We start from the raw sequence: 15,238 nt of genomic DNA on the forward strand, positions 1-15,238 counted from the left end.
ACTTTTTTTTTATATGACTTCCATCCACAAACTGTTGTAAACCTATACAACACATTAAATACTGTTCGTGGGGTTAAGTTCTTCTTCTCTTCTGGTCTTTCCATCTTGTTGCTGGTCTTCTTCTATTAATATAATCTAGAAACTTTGTTGTAGAGACCAAACAGGATACTTTTCAAGCCTCTTCAGCCCTCAAATAAGCGAATTAGTGATCTCACACTAGATAATAAAAGCCAATAAGCTGAAGGCTTAAATCTGTGGAATTTGAACATAGATGCTGTTGGTTAGAAAGTGAGTATATTATCCACTCTGCCAACCAAGCTATTAGCTTGCTTTAAAGATTTAATATTTCTCCACTCATTTGCCATTAATAATAAAATTATAATTCAAGAAACAACAGTAAGAATAGTCACAATACACATAAAATTTAACTCTTTGGTAAGAACACTATAAAGAGTACCAGCTTTTTTTAAGGTATATTTGAGTTAAAAAAAATAAATAAATAATTTAAAGGTAGTAAGTTTGGAGCTTTCATCAGTAGGGCATACAGACCTGGAGCAGTAACTCGGAGTGCCAGTGACATCAAAGAAATGCTGCTGGACTGGTGCAAGTGTAAAACACGAGGCTATGAGGTAAGAAAGAAAGAAAGGAAATAAATGCTTTTTTTCCTTGTATATAAACAAATTTATGACTTTTGATATGTATTAAGTATAAATAGAAAATTTTATAATTTTTTTCTTTATTTACTGTGAAATTTACATAATTTGATTATGTAAATTTCCTTAAATATTGTGCACTAGGAATATATGTATATCTACGCTATATATATAAAAAGATAAGCCGAAATTTGAAACGTTTTTATGTCACTTTTTTTGTCTTACCAGCCCGGAACTCGGGGGGGGGGGGGGGGGGCTAGTGTGTGTGTGTATATATATATATATATTATTCTGATGTTTTTCTGCCTTATAATTAACAACCAAAAATGTTTATACAGTCAGAAAGGTATTCAAGTTTCCTTATTTGGTTTTGGTCAAGAATGGTCTACCTCAGAGACATCTGAACTTAGTATAAAAGAAGGCATATTACATTGTTTTGAACTATTAATGAGCTAGTGATGTTCAATACATAACCTCCTGGTCAAGTCAACCTGTGGCATGGCCTGTTTTCACAAAGGGGCTCTGGAAAGGCAAGTGTTGCTGCCTTGTATGTATATCTACCCTAGTTAGAGGAAATGCCAACTAGACCTGTGGGTAGTAGATATTTCATCTTCCTGAAAAATACCACTACCCTGCTTATTGGAAGTGTGAAGCGACTACTGCCATGCTTTATCTCCAGATTAGGTTCTCTGGATTCTGTCTCCCATTTCTTCTCACATGCAGTCAGGTGATGGCCTTGTTGAGCATGTTCAACATGCTATTATCAATGAATTAGAAAGCCAGTAATTCTATCTGAGGGTAGAGAAGAAAATGGCTGCTAGGGTATGCAGAAAATTTGTCAAAAACAATTCACCGAAAGACGATTTACCAAAAGGTAACTCATTAAAAAAAAAAAAAATTGCATAAACAAATAATTGAAAAAGAAATTCGTCGAAAGGCAGTTCGTTGAAAAATACAATTCATTTATTGCAATTTATCAATAGTCAAATCTTTGAAAACCAACAATTCATTGAAACTATAAATCATTGAATGAACACTTCACTGAATAATGAATTATAAGGCATGAGGAGTCTGTTTATCAAAAATTATTTTTATTGGATTAACTGTGATGCTGTTGAAGTTTGCTTACATAATTTTCCTTGAATACTTGAATTTTTTCCCCTTGAATATTTTATGTGGGAATGTGTGTCGTGTTCTTTTTGAAAGAAAGAGGTGTTTTTGTTGTTGTTTTTTTTAATCAAGATACCAATAAATCTGGGAATTTGCACAATAGCAGGGAAAACAATGTAGATTTACTTTGCTGATTCATGTCATCGCTTAAGGTTCCAAAACCAATAAATGGAAGATAGTGCCATCACATAAGGATGGTAGTAGAATGAAGTATCAAATTACATAGATTAGTTTGTATTTCTTCTGTAGCTGTTAAGATTTTGGAAAGACTGGTAAGAATTTGGAATTATAGAATTAGGCAGACAAGGGCAATATTCTTTATGAAGGCAAGCATGGATTTGTTAAATGATGCTCTTGTTCTAGTAATCAGGTTGTCCTCTATAACCAAGTAACTAGATGAGGGAAAAGCATACACTATAATTTTTCTGGCTTTCGAAAAGGCTGCTTGGTTATTTTGAATTTATGGCCACAGCAATTCAGGCATTGAGACTAGTGTATTAAGCTTTGTTAACTGCCCTTCTGTTTGACAGGATGAAAAAAAAAACAGTTTCTGATAGGAAAACCCTGCCACTCCCAAATAAGACTGGCTACCTTATCTTCTGTTGAAAGACCCTGATAAAGATTCTTCGCATTCCTAGATGGGATTATTCAAACTCAGGTCTTCCAACCAAAGGATTTTGCAAAGGGATTTGATAGGGTACCGCATTTTATTATTATGGGCAACTCCAAGGAGTCCTTAGACTCATCAAGGGAGGCCCTAAACATCATATCCAGAACAACTATCCAGTATACACACAGTATCTACCATATTTTGCTTTGAACTCACTTGCAGTCATGGCACCCACAACAGACACTGGCAGCTTATTCCACTCATTCACCACTCTCCAAGCAAAAAACCTAGTTCTAACACCCTTGCTAACCACACTCTTGTCCAGTTTCCATGGATGGCCCCTAGTTCTCTCACCACCAGACCTGTTTTGAAAAATTTCCTCTGAATTAATCTTGTAAAAACCCTTCAGTAATTTGAATGTCTCAATCATATCACTCTTCTTCAGCCTATCAACCAATTTCTGCAACCCACAGATCTTTCAACCTGTTCTCATAAGGTTCATTCCATAGACCAGCTATCATCTTGGTCACTCGCCTGTGGATCCTCTCTACCTCCTCCCCATCAAGAAGAAACCCTGGTGTCCAGATCTGGGCACAGTAGTCAAGATGGGGTCTTATCAAGGCTCGATAAAGAGGAACAATAACTTGCTTGTCTTTGCTTGTCTCTGCTCATCAAAGTATTCTTCAGTAACCAAGTGATCTGATGAGCTGATTTAGCCACTTTTGCAATGTGCCCCCTAAACTTCAACTCCCTGTCCACCAACACTCCCAAATCCCTGGCCTCGTCAATCTCCTGGAGTACAGTTCCACCAATGTGGTATACTGCTGCACTATTCTTTTCACCCCAAAATGCATAACCTTACACTTTGCCACATTAAACTGACATCCATTCTCAAGTTATACTCAAATTATACTGGAACAAATGGAGGAAATGAGGGTTAGAGTGATCATATATAGAAATTTGAAGTTCAGAGCATACTGCTAAGGTTGTGAAGAAAATCCAGAGAATTGCTACGATACTGAGAAGGATATTGATCAGCAGAAATAAAAAGGTGAAGTTACATTGTATAAAGTCCTGATTTTGTGATGTATGGGTTCAGATATCAGGTTAGTGGAATGGACTGGAAAGTGGCATTCTGATAGACATCAGACAGCTGCATATGGAGAAGCCGTATCAAGGAATAGGAAAGTTACAAGCAGAGTACTACATAGTTCAGTATGTTCATTCTTTGTGTCAATGATATTATCACTTTACAGGGAGGTATTTAGTTGTTTCCATATAATGTGAAGCTTGGGAGTGCTATTAGTGATGGTGCTAATGCTGTGGTTTTTCAGGAGGATTTCAATAACCTGGCATGGTGGGCAAATAAAAGATATAAGTTTAATATAGCTATATGTAAGATTTTCAAAATTCACAGATGGGATGCTTCACACTGCTTGGTGGAGTTATACTGAAACAAATGGAGGAAGTGAGGGTTAGAGTGATCATAGATAGATTTGAAGTTCAGAGCATACTGCTGAGGTTGTGAAGAAAATCCAGAGAATTGCTACGATACTGAGAAGGATATTGATCAGCAGAAATAAAAAGGTGAAATTACATTGTATGAAGTCCTGATCAGACTACATCTTGATTATTATCCCCCCCCCCAAAAAAATCTGATAATTGGAATTTGAAGGGGAAGAAGTAACCTTGGAGAAGGGTACAGAAATGGATGGCAAAAATGATATGAGAACTATACAATATTGGTTTTGAGGACATGCAAACTGCAGAGTTTGGTGGATTGAAAAAAGAAAAGGGATGGAGGTGAGATTGAAATATTTAAGCTGTTGAGAAGTATTTACTGGAATGACACTGGGAAGATTTTTCATATGGTAGAATGAGGACAAGGAATAAGGAAAAGGGAGCCATCCTTAAACATTGCAAAAGGAGGTGGTGAATAAGAAGTAAGCTTTTTTGCATGGGTAGTGGAAGGAGTATATAGAATGCATTGTCTGACAGAGTGATGAGAGTGCAGATAGTGAATGAATTTAAGGAGTAGTAAATGTATGAGAGATGTAAAAGTATGAGAGATTTTATGTTGCTTAAGTCACAATAAGTCTTGTGACTACATTGTGACTTAAGCAACCCATAAGTCTCACTTATCATTCTTGTAAATGCATTATATGATTATTATAACAAATTTTCATGAAGTCAACAGATTCAGCAGAAGAATTCACTCAGCTAGCAACATATCTTTCATAATCTGGAACTTACATTCCTAGCTGTAATAACATATTCTGGTAATGTATTGTTATGCTTGACCACAATGTAAAACATATAATCCTCAATTCTCTCTTCATGACACCTTTAAACAATTCCTGGGGATGGGTGGCCTCTTGTTTTCCTCCCTCTTATTCCCCCAATCTGTTTAAAATTCCTAATCTATTCCCTCTCTTATTCCCTAGTTTCTGTATTAAATTTGTAAATTCTTCTCTTTCAGTCACTTATCTTTGGTCTTTCTTCAGTTTCCCTTCATCACAATGGAAACTATGTGACAAAACTTGCATGCAATAGTTTATGTTTGCAAATTTGGTGACCTGGTTTCAAACCTTGTACAGTGTACAATTACCTCCTTATCACAAGTACTAATTTCAAATTCAAAAGATAAACTCCAAATTGCAACTACCCATCTAAATGAAATAGCAAAAAAATTTAAAATGAAAATCTCTGAAACAAAAGCAAAAGCTATGGCAACGTGTGGAAACACTATTCAAAAAGTCAAAATTATGCTTAACAATAAAACAATAGAAAAAGTTACAGAATTCAAATACTTGGGAAATATAATCACGCAATACAATACTGATTCACAATTGGAAGCAAGACTACAAATTTACAATAAAATTAATGGTATAATTAAAAGAAATTTTGGAAAACAAATGACTAAAGAAACTGAATTAAGATTACATAACATGACCTCTAAACCATCTCTCAAATTTGGAAGTGCAACTTGGATTCTAAAACAAAGAAATAAACAAAGACTAGAAGCAGCAGATGAAGTTTCTAAGACCTCTCCTGGGACTCACTAGGTTAGATAAAAAGAAAAACATAGAAATAAGAGAACGATTAGATACAAAAAACATCATCAAGAAATAGAATAATATCAGCAAAATTGGCTACACCACATAGAAAGGATGAATAACAATAGGATCCCCAAATTAGCATATAAATATAAACCTACAGGAAGAAGAGACCACAGGTATCCAAGATTAAGGTGGAAAGATCAACTTCATCTGCAGAGCAGGAATAGGACATAAAAAGCCTACACCTGAATTGCTCAGACGACAATGACTATTTCTTAGTGGGTTGCTTATCATAGCAACAGTGCACACTATGGGCTTTGCAACACTTAACAATGTCTTAACTTCAACCTCTGTCAATCATTGTCCCTCTTATCCATCTCCTGAAACACAGTTCCACTAAAACAGTACCAAGAGCATTTGTATATATCCCTTTCGGAAAAACTAAACATTAGCATTGCCACTTCTTATAACTCTCACCAACTTTGCATCATCAACAAACTAAATGTAGGGATGTGAGAACTAAATTTTTTGCTAGGAGAGTTGCAAATGAATGGAATGACCTGCCAGAGTTACTTGTTAGTGCTCTGTCTATTAACAGGTTCAAGGAGAGGTATGACATATTGTATGGATAATTTGGGTCTTCTACAATGAGTCTTCAAACTCCATGGAGGTGCCTGTACAATAATAATAATAAATATCCCTGTCAATCCACATGATGGTCATTAACAAATAAGTTAACAGTAGGGGCCCAAGAACAGAATCCTATGGCCTGCAAGGTCATCTTCTTTTCTGGATGCTGCCCAGTATACACGATGTGTTAGTGTTGTTGAAGAGGTCAATCCATTTTCTCTGGCTTATATCCTAACTTGTCATGTACCAATCTATCAAATGTCTACCATAAATATCACTATATAGGAATATCTCTCTTATTTAACACACTCCCCACCTTACGATAAAATACAAGCAGATTACTAAAGCAAGACTCCCCCCCACTTTCACAAATCCATGCTGACTGTCATAGAGAATCCTATTTCTAAACTGATTCCTGTATTCTATTCTTAACTAAATTCTACAGTACCTTAATTATAATTGTCAATATACAGACCAGTCTATAATTGTTGGAAACTTCTGTATTAGAACCATTCTTGTGCAGTGGCACTATTTTGCCTTCTTTACACTCTTAACCTAATCTTCCTTTTCTGGGGTACTGTCATATACAACTACAACTTGCTTGTATTGTTCAAAGAGCCAATGTCCCATCCATCTGACCAATCTATTATACGGTACATTCACATCTCTCCCAGTTTTTATGCCAACTTAACATGGCAACCTGTCAAATTCTTTTACAAAGTTCAAGAATATTATTATATGATTCTTCCTCATCCATCACATTTTTCCCTCTATCATAAAATTCGAGTAGATTGCTAAAGTGAATATACTTTTTACAGACTATGCTAACCATCATAGAGACCTTATGTCTCTCTCTCTCTCTCTCTCTCTCTATATATATATATATATATATATTATGGTTAAAGTGATAAATCCGGTTATTGTTAATAATTACCGGTTAAAGTGAATAATTTAAATTAATCACTTTAACCAGTTAAAGTGAATAATTCCTAGAGTCATCTGGTAAATGTAATAATGTTTTTAGGTTTTATATATAGGTTTTCATTCTCAATAGAAATTATAACAGCTTATGTTAAGTTAGGTTACCTAACCTAGGTTAGGTTAGGTTAGATTAGTTTATAATGATTTCTGATTTCATTGAGTGCAAAAGAAGTACTTTCCTTACTTTTTTCACTATAACCTAAACTAACATAACCTAACCTAGACTAACCGATAGAGGTTAGGCTAGTTTATAATGATTTCTGATTTCATTGAGTGCAAAAGAAGTACTTTCCTTACTTTTTTCATTATAAGCTAACCTACCTATATATAAAACCTATAAACATGTTTTTATTACATTTACCAGATTCCTCTAGGAATTATTCACTTTAACCGGTTAACGTGATTAATTCTTGTAAATTATTCACTTTAACCGGTAATTATTAATAATGTCCGGATTTATCACTTGAACCGTAACATATACATAATTATAAACATCTGTATTAATGTTACTTTCATGCAACACTATTTTCCTTAATTACTTACTTTGGAAACCATCGCCATTGTAACTCTCATTAAGCAGCCAGAGCAATGGCACAGTCAATTGCAGTAATAAGCAGTTTTATGGGGGGGGGACTGAAACATATAATAGCCCACAGTGCTGTTTGGCTTATTCTGCATTTAATATGCTACATTCCTAAAATTAAATCACATATACAAGTGTACTACCATAGGAAAGAATGATGTCGTGTTTGTGGATAGCTCCTGAACAGATAAGTGATATTTTGAGTAAAAATTGATGAATTTGCATAGTATTTACATAGTATTCTTTACTTTTAGTAATTTAGCGAGTCTGGGTGATTTTTGTGTTTTTTTTTTTGAGTATTTTAATAGTAAATTGATAGATACGATTATCTGTGCACATGGCTCCCATAAAGAGGAATACAAAGATGGCGTCCAGGTCGCCATATTTCTCTAAAAATCTTAACTTAAAGGATTTGATTCAGTGTACCGTTTGCGAAATGTATGCATTGAGGAGAGCGGTTGGAGTCTGGTTAAACAACGATAGTGGAGTGAAAAAAGTGTAAAGAATGTGAGGATTTAAAGAGTGTTTCAGGTCGTGTGAGTGATATCGTTGATGAAAGTGAGAATCTAGATAACAGTGATATTCGAGGTATGAATGGTGATATTTGCGAGGTAGTACCCGATAGCTGTGAGAGTGGCGTTGAAAGTGAGAATGAAGGTAAATAGGGCAAATCGGCAGCTGGAGCATTGAGGAAAATGTTTACCAAGCGTACCGACTAATAATCGGCAAAAGTATGATAGAAAAAATACGGGTATGATAGTGAATGTAAACAAAATGAAAGAGCGTGTGTTGTATGGAAATTCCTTAGTAAGAGGTGTATTACTTGAGAGTTTAACAAAATCGTACCAACCCAGTGCGAACGTTAAGAATGTAAGCGAGTCAATTAGAATGCAAAAGCAGCAGGTGAAAGAATTGAGAGTGGTGGCTGGCACGAATGATTTGAAAGGAAACAAAAAGGCTAAGAGTGAGGATGTGAAGGAATTGTTTGAGGTAGCAAAAGAGAAGAGTGAGAGAGTTAGGTTGGTGAGTCTGTTGCCACAGTATGATTATTAGATGCGAAGAGTATAGAATGAGGGCCATAATTGCTAATGACTTTATGCGTGAATTATGTTTGATGAGTGGTGTGGAATTTGTGGATGTGTGGAATGAGTTAGATGGGCGAAAGGATTTATATAAAATGGATGGTTTACATTTGAATGGATCTGGTGTACGGAGACTTCAAAAGGTGTTGTCGAATGTAGTGGAAGTGAATGTGCAGAATCAGGGAAACTAGAGTTATTAAGGGGGGGGGGAGTAGATATGCAGATTTTAGGGAGACAGTTGAGTATGTGAATGTGTGTAATATGCCCAAGCGAGTAAGACAGACCACGAATCAGAATGGGATAGTATAAGGCTATAATATAATATAAGTTAGTATAAGGCATCAAAATAGGGATGGGACAAATCAGCTTCTGCAATTCATGTATACAAATGCCAGAAGTATTAGGAACAAGAAGGAAGAATTTTTGGCCTTGGTTGGCACTTCCAGACCACAGGTTATTGGCATTAGTGAAACATGGCTGACAGAAAATGACACAGCTAGTGGGATTGAATGTGAAGGGTATGGTGTGTTCAGGAGTGGCAGGGAGAATAAAATGGGGGGAGGAGTGTTATTGATGATAGCTGACGAGCTACAGTCAAGAAGAATAGAAGTGGAACTGCAGGATAGAGAAAAGAGTACATTTGAGGCTATTTGGTGTGAGATTGAAATTAGCAGAACTAAATATACAGTTGGGTGCTGCTATAGACCAGGTGATGGAATAGATGGTGGAGATAGTATGCATAAGCAAATAGAAGAAATGAGTGGAAGAAGGGTAATTATTATGGGAAATTTCAACTATGGTAACATTGATTGGAAGGAGGAGAGGACACAAGGGAGGAAGGAATTGGATTTTATGCGGTTATTAAGGGATAACTATCTGCGACAGCATGTAATGGAAAATACTAGGGGTCAGAGAGTGGTTGACCTGGTAATTGCATCTGAGAATTTGGCTGTAACGAATATGACCACGTTGCCACCAATTGGTGAGAGAAATCATGGAATTATTGGGCTGGTAAGCATGACAAGCTTAGGAGATTGATTGGTTCAGTGCCATGGCATGTACAACTGCAAGGGCTAGAAGTTCATAGTGCATGGGAGGCAGTTAAGAAGTGTTTGCATGAAGCAATGGCTGACTGTATACCTAGAGTCCAAATAATAAATCAAGTAGGGGTTAAATGGATGAATAACACCATTAAGCTTGAGCTGCGAAAAAAGAAAGAACTATGGATTGAATTTAAGGAGAAAGGTGACCTGCAGGCACATGAACGGTATAAAGTGCAGGCCAGAAGGGTAACGAGTGTGGAAAGAAAAGCAAAAAAAGGATTATGAAAGAACATTGGCCATGCAGGCTAAAGAGAATCCTAAACAGTTTTTTCGATATGTTGCAAGTAAAAGAAAAAATGTATATGGCAGAATGATTTTAAAGAATGCCGATGGTAGGAGGTAACCGAATCATTTGATATAGTTGAATTACTGAGCGAGCACTTAGCAAGAATATATCTGCCAGGTGGTGACATTGCAGAAATGAATGAACCAATAGATTATACGGGAAATGTGGTGAATGAAGTGGAGGTGAGTAGTCTATTGCAAACCCTCAACGTCAATACATCTGGGATTGGATGGTATACCAGCTCGTGTTGTACGTGAAGCGGCTAAAGAACTGTCAGTACCCTTGACCATTTTGTTTAATTTGAATCTCGGGTCTGGGTTAGTCCCGAGGGGGTGGAAAGAGGGGAAAATAGTTCCACTGCATAAAGGAGGTTCCAAGACTGCTGTTGTAAATTACCGACCGATTAGCATATCAGGAATTGCTGTCAGGGTCTTGGAGAAATTAGTCAAGAGAAGAATACAGGACTGGATAGATTAAAATGGGATACTGTATGGGGGACAACATGGTTTTGTGAAGTGTAGATCATGCTTTAGTAACTTGCTCACGTTTTATAACACAGTGACGGCTGAACTGGATAAGGGTAATGGGTTTACAGTGATTCTACTGGATCTTGCCAAGGCTTTGACAGGATACCGCATGGAACTCTAATCAGTAAACTGGAGCAGATGGGGATGGATATAGGGTTGGTGAGATGGATAGGAGGGTGGTTGATGGAGAGATATCAGAGAGTGGTTTATTCAGGAGTGGAGTCCAAAAGACGGCTTGTGACTAGTGGTGTGCCGCAGGGTTCTGCTCTTGGACCACTACTTTTCAATTTGTTCATTAATGATATAGGAAAGGATCTGAGAGGAAGCGTTCACTTGTTTGCTGATGATGCAAAGTTGGCTAGAGCAATTGTGAGTGCACAGGATGTCAAAAGTTTGCAGGATGATTTGGATAGTTTGGAGGACTGGGCTATGGAAAATGGATGTCAATTTAATGTGGCAAAGTGTAAGGTTATGCATTTTGGAGTGAAAAGATTAGCAGCAGTATATCACATTGGTGGAACTGTACTCCAGGAAATTGATGAAGCCAGGGATTTGGGAGTGTTGGTGGATAGAAAGTTTAAGTTGGGGGGGGGGGGGGCACACTGCAAAAGTGGCCAAATCAGCTCATCAAATCACTTGGTTGTTGAAAAATACTTTAACAAGCAGAGACAAACAAGTTATTGTTCTTCTATATCGAACCTTGATAAGACCCCATCTAGACTACTGTGCCCAGATATGGGCACCAGGGTTTCTTCTTGATGCGGAGGAGGTGAAGAGGATCCAGAGACGAGTGACCAAGATGATAGCAGGTCTGTGGAATGAACCTTATGAGAACAGGTTGAAGATTTGTGGGTTGCAAAAATTGGTTGATAGGCAGAAAAGGGGTGATATGATTGAGACATTCAAATTACTGAAGGGTTTCTATAGGATTAATCCAGAAGATATTTTTGAGAATAGGAGTAGTGGCGGGAGGACTAGGGGCCATACATGGAAGCTGGGCAAGAATGGGGTTAGCAGGGGGTGTTAGAACTAGGTTTTTCACTTGGAGAGTGGTAAATGAGTGGAATAAGCTGCCAGAGTCTGTTGTGGGTGCTATGACCGTGAATGTCGAATAGTTGTTCTTGACATGATGTTAGGGCCTCCCTCGATGAGTCTGTCAACTCCTTGGAGTTGCTCGAGATCATAATGATAATAGTTATAATATTCAATGAAGATTGTGGGAGGGGGGGGAGTATTTTATAGCCACTGTCTGAAAAAACAAGTGTTATAGACAATTTGGTTCAGTGTGAGTTGTGCCACTGAACAAATATCTTTGTCTTATATGTCAGTGTTTCTAGAATACTGTATCACTTGCTAATTTTTAATAGAACCTGATATAGTGATAAAGAGAGAAAATATTAGCAACGGTAGATAACTTTAATGAAAGTAGCACAAACATTTGTTACTGAAACTTATAGTACATCATCATCAGTGTGGAAAATAAATAAAATGGTTGCTGTGTGCTAGAAGGCTTGGTTGGCCAGGTGGTTAGCATGTCCACTCTCCAGCCAAGAGGATGAGGGTTCAAATCCCACCATGGACATGGATGTTTGTGATTGTCCTACAAACTCTGTGGAAAGAGAATCTGCAACCACATCATTTACTCTAGCAGGAGACTTCACTCCCAAAACTCGGTGATGTACAGGAGTGACCATATGGCATCTACAAACATCAAATGTGATTTTTTTTTTCTCCTGCTAGAAGGATCATATCAGCAAAATAAATAAATATATATATATATATATATATATATATCAGGGGCAAATATTTCGGGTGTGCTAGGTGTGTGGTGCTCATCCATGAAATATCAGTATCACCAATATTATATTTTTGCATTTATTCCCGTTAAAGACTCCGCCAATTGTTTGCAGACTTCGCGCGATTCCTAAAATTGAACACAGTATACTAATGCTTCATTGTCCTCTTCATAAAGATAATGAAACATAAATGCTTCATGAAGAGGGCACTTTTCCATGCGTAAACATTGCATCACATTCGCATTAATAGCCCAGGTGTGCTTTCAAAATGCATACACCTTTGAGTCCTTCGAAAAGATGTAAAGAGGGTGCAGCAGGTCAAATTCTTAGCATTTTAGTATTTTTAAACCACCGAGAAGGCAAGATTGGGTGAGCTAACATTTTGAGCTCACCCAGCACCTAGCGGCTGTGATTGGTTATTGTGTCAACCAATTCCATCGAATGTTGTCACTTGTCATGAGTTGAGCGCTTACTGTATCCGATGGCTGTATTACAAACAGCTGTTACACGTTTTCTGGAACTGAAAATTTGAAAGTGGATGTTAGGAGGAAAAAAACCTAAATGTTTCTCTTGCTTGTGCAGTATAGCATCTGTTGAGATTGCAAAATTTTTTAACAGTATAGACACATTTTTATTCTAGTCTTCGGAAACAACAGAAAGTAAAAAAATATCTATTCCTGAATAAAAATGAATATTCTGTGTATTATAATACATTGTTGATCTACAACAAAATACCAGCATATGAGAGATTGATGACAGAAGAACCACTGGTACTAAAAAAAACAACAACTGATGAATGTAGGATTCTCGAAAGTGTGGATAATTCTGATAATGATCGGATGTTATGTATACTGAGTCTCAGTTAATAGAAGAAATTTCTTGGAAAACAGAGCGAAATATACACAAACCAGACAACAAATTTACAAGATGATTTGCTGCTCCATCAAACAATATTTATTCCTGCCATTCTCTGTCTCCTCGTAAGTTTTTTTTTAAAATTATGCCATTGTAAATTCACTTATTCGTGTCTAGACTATATAGGATCATGCTAGTCGCTCTACCCAGCAACTTAATGGACACACATATCACAAATGTTAATTATTAATAACTCATTAACCATTAATGAAAGTATTTCTACTCACACTTCTTTCTTTCTTTTAATTTCCTATTCTAACATGTCTTATAAATCATGGTTCACATATCTTTGAGTATTTCAAATATACCAACCAGCTATAGCATTCTCTTTCATTGTTGTGTTCTAATAAATCTTAAAACAAACAGATTGTTCCCCCACTCTAAGCAGAAGTATTCAAAGCAGTGGTGCACACAGAGGGGGCTAGGCCCCCTCTGGGTGCACCACTGCTTTGAATAAAAGGAAAAGAAAAAGGAAAAAACCCTAGCGAAATTTCCAAATATCTTTTCCTAATTAAAATTAATTTTTTTATTTATGTTGTGTCGTGTCTTGTTTCTATACTACTTATGAATTAGCGATCATTGCAGATGCTCAGTCATAGGTCATATGCGAATGCATAGTGGGTATTCTCAAATCATCTACTCAACTCGCACCCCCCACTCCCCAAGATTAAATCCTGAGTGCACTACTGATTCAAAGTTATCCTACAATTAATTGCATTGGACCAATTAAGATGAGCGCTGATGTGCTATACACTCTCATACATCGATAAAAATGCAATCATACAGTCATGTGCATCCACAGATGGGGGAGACAATGGGGAACTCCCCCGTTGGGATCGAGTAAAAAATTCCACAAATTATAATCGTAAAAGTGATTGAGATATGTAACCGTAAACCCTCAACCATGGAAAGCTTTGTCTGTCTTAAAATTTTATTATGAGTTGGCCTGTTTTGGCCCATGGCAGGGCAGCCATAGAATAAGTGTTTTATTGCAGAAATAAAACATGTGTTGCTGTTTTTGGTTCATCTTTTTCTTTATTCGTGAACAGTGAGAACAGTTCATTTGTCCTCTGTGTCTAGTGAGTCACTGAGTGAAGTGTAAATTGTAAATTTATAGTGAAGCAAATTTAAATAGAAAAAATAATTTTTAAAAGGTAAGTGTATGTAATTTAATATAATATTACTTGTTAGTTTTATGATTTTTTGCTTTTAAATTGAAATAATTTAATTTAGGATTTTGGGATTAATTAATTAGTTGATTTTTAATAAAATATGTCAGTTAATTTTTTTATATATGAAACTGTGCTAAAAACTATTAATTCTGAATACTTTTTTCCCCCAAGAATTAAACATCATTAAAATCGAAGTGAAATGAAAATAATGCACTGCATTTATAGTTTACATAGATAAATAATTACATCAAAAAATGCTAAAAGACATATATTGATGTAATTATTTAATTAAATCAATTTAAATCAATAATTATAAAAATTTATTGATGCATTTATTTGTCTCCAAGCTTTACCTCCCCCCCCAGAAAATTTTCTGCAGATGCACACCCATGCATATAGTCAAAATAAACTTTCAATATATATATATATGTTAAAAATACCAAGCAACTTTAAACCTGGTTTTTCTCCATTTCCCAAGTAAGCAAACAGACAAACAAGTCGAGTTTGCACCTGCAAGTGATGCAAGTCTAGCTGATCCTACAGGTAGTGCAAGACCAAGGCAACTCATGGTAAAGGTGGCATAAGCTCTGATCACTAATCTTAATATTTACCCTTAAATACCAACACACATCTCCAAGAAGGGGATGTATGATGTTTTGTATTAAAGGCAA

General features: G+C 36.3%; 1 protein-coding gene across 5 annotated transcripts in view; it reads left to right on the forward strand.

Moving 5' to 3' along the window:
• The first annotated feature begins 228 nt into the window (after positions 1 to 228).
• Positions 229 to 15,238, forward strand: part of LOC150093587 (smoothelin-like protein 2) — a 133,284-nt gene continuing 118,274 nt past the window's right edge. For 2 of the 5 annotated variants that reach the window (XM_090413111.1, XM_090413107.1), the window contains exon 1: positions 229 to 629. In XM_090413111.1, coding sequence (XP_090269237.1) covers positions 588 to 629 — 42 coding nt within the window. In that variant the 5' untranslated portion in view covers positions 229 to 587. The remainder of the gene's footprint in view (positions 630 to 15,238) is intronic. The other 3 variants (XM_090413109.1, XM_090413110.1, XM_090413108.1) reach the window with 2 other exon arrangements.

This window comes from Typopeltis vanoorti, chromosome 23, assembly GCF_054136105.1.
Source record: "Typopeltis vanoorti isolate ZY-2024b chromosome 23, IOZ_Tvanoo_1.0, whole genome shotgun sequence".
NCBI lineage: Eukaryota > Metazoa > Arthropoda > Arachnida > Uropygi > Thelyphonidae > Typopeltis > Typopeltis vanoorti.